Source organism: Plutella xylostella, chromosome 12 (assembly GCF_932276165.1).
Source record: "Plutella xylostella chromosome 12, ilPluXylo3.1, whole genome shotgun sequence".
Classification (NCBI taxonomy): Eukaryota; Metazoa; Arthropoda; class Insecta; order Lepidoptera; family Plutellidae; genus Plutella; species Plutella xylostella.
The window spans coordinates 6,909,308-6,918,424 of NC_063992.1; the positions used below are offsets into that span (position 1 = coordinate 6,909,308).

The following is a 9,117-nucleotide window of genomic DNA, read 5'->3' on the forward strand; positions in this document are numbered from 1 at the left end:
ATGATATCGCTGCTAGTCGCGTGTTTGACATCATTGATCATGCGATTATAACCAATTGTTTGTACTAGTAACGAATTAAGTACATACCTACCCCTCTCGGTATTTCAGCGTATTAGTGAGTGGAGTGTTCTAATACTCGAGAAGCTGCAGACTTCGCTCGTCATAAATATGAAACCAAATTCTAACTTAACAAGTACGTATGTTACGTTTAGCACGTTAGACAGTGAGGTAATACTTGTGGCTTCGCAGCGAATAACCAAGCAGGCGTAGAATTGAAAATAATTACAGAAAATCCACTGATGATTAAATTAAAAGAGAACCTAGAAAGTCTTCAGTGGTTTAATGGTTTGAATTTGGTGCAGTAGATTAAATTTGAATAGCGTCGTCATCATCACAACCCATCACGTCCCCACTGCTGGAGCACGAGTCTGATTCAAATGAAGGAATGGTTTAGGCCTAGTCCACCTAGTCCACGCAGGCCTAGTGCAGGATGGTGAACGTGATTGAAAGTAATGGTAATGCAATCATGACTTTATCAGCCTTGAAGATCATCAGCTCTTTACTAGATGATGAGAGGATCTAAATACCGACCACTGGCTCCTGTCGATTAGAAATTTGGTATTACTTCAACCTTTGTTGCGAAAAGCAAGAAAACGCAACCAGGGGTTTAAAAGGCCAGTAATGGTGCAGCTTAAGATTTTTATGACAAAAAAATCATATATTTTTTTCATTTTATATTTCTCACCTTCACACGGCTCTTCTAGAGTAGTTCTGTATTCTGGGCCGCAGTTGAAGTATCGATCTGCAATCGAGGGGCTTCCCACCGCTGAATGTGGTTCGTTAGCGATGTTCTAGCCCAGTGAGGAGCGGTGCGTGTGCCGCGAGCACACTTCACACTCAAGTGATGTAAGTTTCTCATCTATTTTCGATCCTTTCGTAGTATTTTATAAATATTTTTTTTATTTTGTATTATAATTTTAAGTGTGGTGTGCTGTGGTGGCGGCACGGCCTCGTCCTTTCATTAGTTATCTGTGGGTTCAAATCCTGGCATTTGCATGAATTCTTTTTAATGAAGGAATTTAAAAACAATTTTATTATAAATAGCACATGCTCTGACGGTAAAGGAAAACGTCGTTAGGAAACTGGCACATCTAGATTCTACATCCATCCAAGTGCAACAATGCCATGGCGATACGGCTCGCGACCTATCACGTGAGTACAAAATAATGTACAGATAAGTTACAGCCGTTTTTAAATGGTAAGAGTACTTACATTCTTTATTTATAAAGAATTCATTGGTAGGATTCGAACCCACGGCCTCATGAGTCGAATGAGAGCCGAAACCTTATCCGTTACGCCACCACAACTCCTCGCAGTATAATTCTCACTTAATTTTGGTCCATAGTCATTAATTGCACAACAACCTTCACTCTTAGTGATTAATATATTGGAATTTCCATACAATGCTGAGATCATGTCTGTTATCGACATCGACTTTACAAAGTCCAGCACTAGCTTCAGCAGAACATCTGTGAGATTGTACGTATTGTATTAGATAAAATAATATTTCGTTAGCGCAAAGTAAATGTTATCCAATAAGGTGTTTTGCTAAGACAGTGGAGTTCGTCTTAATTAAGTTAATGTCTACCCAATATCTGAGCCGAATGTGCTAACTAATTTTATCAACATCAAATTGCTCAGTGGAATTTCCTTTAACCGCGACTAATAAAGGTATTTAGTGAGTACGTTTAGTGAATAGGTCGTTTAAGCGGTACAAATTGATTAATCGAATTTAAATTTTCTAACAAACTTGTTAAATGCGTACTTTGCAGTTTAATAAAATTTATAAGCTAATGAAGATAATATTAATTAATCGAGTAAGAGTTTGTTTATTGAATTGTATTAAGTATTTAAGGTTAACTTTAACAACAAAGCAATCAAAGCAAAAAATATGAGTATCATTGCTATGAGTATTTCAAAGAAAGAAGAAAGTATGAAAACGTCTATTCAGTGCACTGCACACACACACCAAATACAAACAGAAAAAAAAGTAAAAAGTACACAAAAAAGAAAAATAAAAACAAGGTGTGCACCAGCTTACTGTCCAAGGCTTAAAATGAAACAGTCCTTATATAATTTGATGGACACATTTATATCATGATTATCCATATTTAACGTTGTCGTTGCAGATTATGAAGAAAGGCAAGCAAGGTCACGGCCTGCGGAAGTCCCGAACTTCGAAGAATACTGACACGAACAAGACAGACAGAGATCAGAAAGCAGCGGACACACCGGCTGAAGCCTTACTAGATGACGATGAAACCGGGTTTGGGGGGTGGCTCAAGTAGGTTTCTAACGTTACGTAACCCTTCATGTGTACTAATTCCATTAACAGACTTAATATACCTAAACGATGTTGCAAAAATGCCGAGGAAGTGAAAGTGACTCAGCCCGTCATTCAAAACAAGTTTTGATCTAAGACAAATTTAAAAAACTTATATTACAGAGTTATTTATTTAAACTTTTGCAACATATGTATAGAATAACGTATGTCTTTATTGGCCACCATAACAACAACAAAGACAAACTAGTTCTATCGAAGGTCCCGGGTTCAAACGGTTTCTATTCACAGTGATGTCCTCCACGACGTATCCGTCGACGGCGACACCGAGGTAGTTCCGGGCGTGTGCTCGGCAGTGGCTGGCGAACCCGAACTTTGTTTTGAATACTCTTCGGCAGGTGTAGCAGAAGAGCTGGCCACTTGAGTTGTATGTGTAGTCGTAGGTGGGCTTTGGGCGAGCTTTCCGATGCTGGCGTTTGGTGTCAAGGTCTTGGAGCCAGGCGTGTTCAAAATTGGCCGTGCCTTTCATGACTGCATTTCGCCATTCGCGTCTGTTCTGGGCCAGTTCCTCCCACGTCTCACGAGATATGTCGCACGATACCAGGTGACGCTTCAGTACGTCCTTGTACCGTAAGTGCTGGCCTCCGACTCTCCGTTTCCCATTCGACAGCTCAGAGTAAAAGACAGACTTTGGCAATCTGGAGTCGTCCATCCGCACCAGGTGGCCACACCATCTTAGCTGTCCTTTCATAAGTAGGCACTCCATGCCGGTCATGTTGGCGCGACGAAGAATCTCCGAGTTAGGCACACGATCCTCCCAGGTGACTCGCAGAACTGATCGTAGGCACCTCATGTGGAACACATCCAGTCGTCTAATATCACCTCTATAAAGGCACCAGGTCTCCGAGGAATAGAGAAGCAGTGGTAATATTATTGCTTTGTAGACGCTTAGTTTTGTTTGGAGCTGTAGGTCATGTGAGTCCCATACTCTTCGATTGAGCCATGATAATATACCAGTGATTCACAGATAATACACCAGTGCCCGGTACTTTGTCTGATATAGTTACTTGGATTCACTAAAGAGTGTATTATCATCATTATTATAATATGCTGTTGTTGTACCTTTAAATAAACATCTGTGACGAAACACCAATACAAGGGAAGGCAATGCACGAGTTTTAGTGGAATATCTACATACGTTTTTATGCGATATTTTTATACACATGAAATACGTTTTTGATATTTATTAACGGTTATATGACTAAGATAGGCCTTGTTTCACAATGTCTAGTTAGTGGCTACCTGTGAGATAAAATACATGCTGTCACTGTCAAAATTTAATAACAGAGAGTGACAGCATGTATTTTATCTCACAGGTAGCCACTAACCAGACATTGTGAAACAGGGCCTAAATGTGTATTTCAATTTAGTAATTGACATAGAGGTGCGTGGGCTCGTAGTTTTCAGTAATTAAAGTACAGAATAAAAATGATCCTATATTTCGTTTTCAGTTGAGTAAGTATTTTTATAATAATGGCGTGTCCATTTAAGTACTACCCATAATATAAAGTACTACATACATCGATTCAGTAAGAGGAATTCCCTATTTGCACCAACTTTTCTTCCTACACGATAAATTATCCGGTTTTTCGGTCGAAAGGGTACAGAGATTTATCATTAGTTTTGAAAGGCCTACGGCGCTATATTATCCATGTTGGTTGTAAACTTGTAACTAGTATAGTATAAAACATGCGTTTTAACATAACTAACATCATACTTTTTCGTCCCGTATGATAAGGTCTTGTTTCGAAATCTCTGCAAATAAGTTAATCTGTGTGAATTTTGGCGATAACATTAAAATAACCATACGAGACTTGTGAAACAGGTGCTAAATGTGCTGTTGAATTAGATATGCTTATTACGAGTAATAAGCCGATTCTGTTAATTAAGGTAAACAGTTCAAATATTAGCAAAACGTGTACCTAGGTACATTTCTACACTTTATTCAGTTCAGTATATAGAACTGCTAAATGGATAAGGCCAGCTCGATTACGCCGTCTGCAATATTTAAATACATTTAACAACGCATCAAAATGTAACCAACTAAAAACGTAAATATTGTGTCCAAATTTTAAATTATATCGGGGCCATTGGTTGTCGGCATTTTGTGCTTTTTTTGATAAGAAAAGCACATGAAATCTTGAGAGCTCTTCAATAAAATCTTTGTATCGAATGATTATGAAACTGAAAAGAAAAGTTATCACGAAAGCCATATACCTATATATGTTATATTTATCTGACACTCGATATCAGAGTTAGATTGAAAGATATTATTTTTGGGGATTAGTTTTATTCACGCATGATTGTAGAAATAATCATATTATTATTAAGTATTTATTGTATTTAATTCAAGAAATTCAGTGGATCTCCACTACTGGAGTTGGCGTTCTACGATCGCTTGCTACCAGCGGCTGCTACACGAGTTGGTTATCGACGTAGATAAACCTCACTATATCGTGATTAGTAGGGCGTGCAAAACCGGTTAACCGGTTTTCTGAAAACCGGTTAACCGGACAATATTTCACGGTTTTTCATAACCGGTTTTGAGAGTTCAAAACCGGAAACCGAAAACCGAGTTTTCACCGGTTTTGATCGTATTTTTATATACTTTTTTAACCGACTTCAAAAAAAGGAGGAGGTTCTCAATTCGTCGGGATCTTTTTTTTTATATATTTTTTTTATGTATGTTCACCGATTACTCCGCCGTTTATGGACCGATTTTGAAAATTCTTTTTTGTTGTATTGCATTGAGCTCCCAGGTGGTCCCATTTTTTTTTCAGAATTTTATCTCACCCCCAAGGGTGGGTAAAGGGGTAAAAACAGGGTATGAATTTCCATTTTGGGCACATGTTAACCGATTCTAATGAAATGAAGAACGTAAATATAGTTCTTATAACAAAAACATATGATGGTGACCTTGAGCTGATCTGATGATGGAAACGGAAGGCAGTCAGGGGAACTCCTCAACAGTATATAGCAACTACTTCGTGTTTAGGCTTGAATGATTCGTATTCATTAGTAGGACTTTTTGGTATCATTTGCACCTTACTTTTGATTGAAAATTATTGCAAATAAACTAAAAACTATAAAATAAAATAATAATTTAAAAAAATAAAAAACCGACTTTAAAAAACCACTAAAATGTAAGAAATAATTTAAGGTTTACACAAATTCTACTCGTATGTGACAGTACAAATATACCTAAGGAGGAACTGTTCTTTTTTGAAGTTGGTGCCATATTTCTTCAGATTACTTTGTCACCGCACCAACATCAAAAAAGAACAGTTCCTCCTTAGGTATATTTGTACTGTCACATACGAGTAGAATTTGTGTAAACCTTAAATTATTTCTTACATTTTAGTGGTTTTTTGAAGTCGGTTTTTTATTTTTTTAAATTATTATTTTTTACATACATTAGAAGCTGAACCCATAAACTCTAAAAATAAAAGAATTTGTATATCATTTGGCACACTGATGGACACTAGATTAATGGTGAAACTCATAAAAAAGCACTAAAATCTAAAATATTGTATGGAAATTGAGTGACGATTTTCTGGTGCACATGCCGGCACTCTGCCTAGGCGCAGTAAAGCAAACACGACGTCAGTGACCGATGTGTGCGTGTGAGTTCACACTTTTTGCTGTATGAAAACTTATTGCTGTGTGAAAAAAAGGTACTCTGGGTGCACATAATTATAACGTTGAAATCTTGCCCAATAAAGCACAACAAGGTGGTCTTCATACTAACTCTAGGTAAAACAGGACTGCATTGACCGTTGTTGAAAATATAATTAGGCCAAGTGCGGGGACTGCATTCGACGTTATGGACTTTTTTCATGAAGTGTTGAGGACTTCAAATCAAATGCAGTCGTGTCCATCAATGAGTTAGGCTTTCTTTCGTTGCGTTGATATGAACAAATCTGTAATACATCAAAAAAACATTCATCATCTTAATGCTACTATAGAGTGGTCGTAAGAATCAGACGATAAATGTTTTTTTTTTTTCAAAATCTGCCTGTATGTTTAAAATATACAATTATTGATGATAACAGAACGATATAAAAACATCATTAAGGTGCCACACACTTTTTGTAGATGTGATAACAGTAAGTACTATGATAATTCTTATTTAACTTTTTTTCCTGTTCACTAAATTATTAATTTGTCATATGGTTGATTAAAAACAGATAATTATATCATAAAAAATGTTTTATTCGTATGTTTTGTGGATATCTCTATCTAAGAATATGGGTCCCTTGTTTAATTAGTACTGTATGACAAAAAATATATAAGTAATATCAAAACCGGTGAAAAACCGGTTAACCGGTTTTGAGGCTGAAAACCGAAAATTCAAAACCGGTTTTGAAAACCTTTCGGTTTTGCACGCCCTAGTGATTAGCCATAAATGCGACGCTGTGATTGGTGGAACGAGTTTATCGACGTCAATAATGAACCCGTGTAGCGGCCGCAGATGGTAAATAATAATCTTCGAACTTACACGCTTGTTATAATTTCAGATCAGCCGACGGCATGGACACAATGAAACTGTTCGTGATCGCCAACAGCATCGTGGTCGTGTCAACACTCGCCCTTCCGCACGTGCAGACCGTGTTTGATATCCTTTACGAAGCAATTTACGGGTCTGACTCGTACTTTTGAACCGTAGATGAAAGACTGCGGATATTGTCACTCGAGTTTAAATATAGTAGCAGGTAATTGTGCGACAAGAACCGATCTAAGCATATATTTACAACTTAACGTTTCATTAACATTTCGTTAAAGAATATTTTAGTGATAGTCATAAGTTGGATTGTAACAAAAGTGTAATATTGTCGAAGGCAATAAAACTCCAATCCAGTCTGTCAAGAAACGCCACATCACTCAATCCTTACCGTCCTCATCAAACCACTACGAGTGACCTTAGTAAGGTCAGTAGATTCCAGAGGGTATCAAACGCTTCGTTTGCCTAGTAGTTTAGGGTACCTAGGTGCTATCATCCACTATGCTAGGCCTAATGTTCCGTCTGATATTTTCCCTCGGCGCCATCGCGTGGTATTCCCTCAGCGTTTGGAACATGATAGCCGATTACTTCAGCAAGGAGTTCAAGAGAGTGCTATTGAATGATACTGGAGATATTGAAATTGAAGACGAACTTTAGCAGGCGTGAATGCTTCCGATAGACTCTTCGAATTTAAGGCGATTCTAAAGAATAAATACTTGTTGAATATGCAGAGTAGTATTAAATGGTTTTCGGTACTTAATGATTTTATTCAAATAAACTTTAATTGATAAATAATTTGTTTCATTTTATGTAAGACTTGTGTATTTACATAATTATTCAAATTGATGTTTACATACTTATATATAATATACCTGTATTATAGTGAATTTAAACAGTTAAATACTATGCTAAACAGTTGAATTCGCAGTTTACTACTGCAAACTGAAAATATATCATCAGCCTATAGCAGTCCACTGCTGGACGTAGGCCTCTCCCAAAGCACCCCACTGGACACTGGATGCAATCTATAGTTTTCCTGGAAAGCTATAAATAGGATACAGATTCTATTAAAAACTGAATTTAATACCCTAGAGGTATTCCATTTATGAAACCATACAACCGTGACCTCCACAACTCACATTGATAACTATCAATTATTATACACAAAATAAAATAGTACTTACACTAACCGATATATAAGTATGTCAATCATGTAACAACAGAGTCCACCAAATATGGTGCAGCAGGTTACATCGCGTCGCGAACTCCAGGAATCAATACCTACGCACTAGGGTTACTCTACCTTGATAAAAAAACTAACAAACGGGAGGTTTCATGAAATGGCTACGTTTAATACAGCGAGATAGAGTCGTGGTTCACACAGCAGTGCTTCAAAACTTGGGTTTACGTAAGCTGCAGTGACCCCCAGGTTTCTTGCCCACGTTGGCTGCGTGCCACCGCCTGCACCCGCGCCGCTGCGCCATTTATTAAAGCTTTAACAGTTACCTAATTACTTCACTAATTTCATTGAAAGCACTGCACTAAAACGTTAAAACAAAATTTTAGGTGCTCCAAACTTTGGCAGCATTGCCGCCCAGACAAAGTGCGAACAGGTTACTGCGATCGTTTCTACTCTCTCTAACTTTAATTAAGTATTTATTAATTGAAAAGTTTAGATTGCACGTAACACACCTACGTTACATAATGTTGCAATTAAACCTAGCGGGGGAGTGGTTGTGTTTGGAATGTTGTCGTATTTCGGTGCATGCAAAGTCATGCGGACAACACTCAAAGGGATAATATCGCGTCCGAGTGGGATACAAGATCGAGCGTCAGTCTATTATCAATTCTACGAATTGGGCTCGAAAAGCAGAATAGAATTCCGGCCATTTCTAAATCAAAATAGAAAGCTGATGGACATATTCACGAGTGTAACTCTGCGGCGTCCACCGCAGGTCCGCTGGCTTTTACAAATCTTTTTCCGCTTCCCACGCTGCCAGCGAAATGAAACTTCGTAAATCGTATGAAATTCCCACATAGCACCGACGATTTATAGGTAAAGAGTTTTCAAATAAAGTTTAGAATAGCTTTGCATGTGTAAAAGTATACCGAGCAACTCAAGTATGATGAGCTCGCGCTGGATACTTTTTTCATACAATGTAAATAATACTTTGAACATACTGTAGTACCTATAAGTATCTCAACTTATATTTAG

General features: G+C 37.6%; 1 protein-coding gene across 1 annotated transcript; it reads left to right on the plus strand.

Annotated features, from left to right (window-relative positions):
* The first annotated feature begins 765 nt into the window (after positions 1-765).
* LOC105383271 lies at positions 766-7,167 on the plus strand. The gene is made up of 3 exons (XM_011553302.3): positions 766-906; positions 2,190-2,344; positions 6,919-7,167. Exons 2-3 carry the CDS (start codon positions 2,193-2,195, stop codon positions 7,058-7,060), a joined length of 294 nt encoding a protein of 97 aa, XP_011551604.2. The 5' UTR covers positions 766-906; positions 2,190-2,192; the 3' UTR covers positions 7,061-7,167.
* The last annotated feature ends 1,950 nt before the right edge of the window (positions 7,168-9,117 follow it).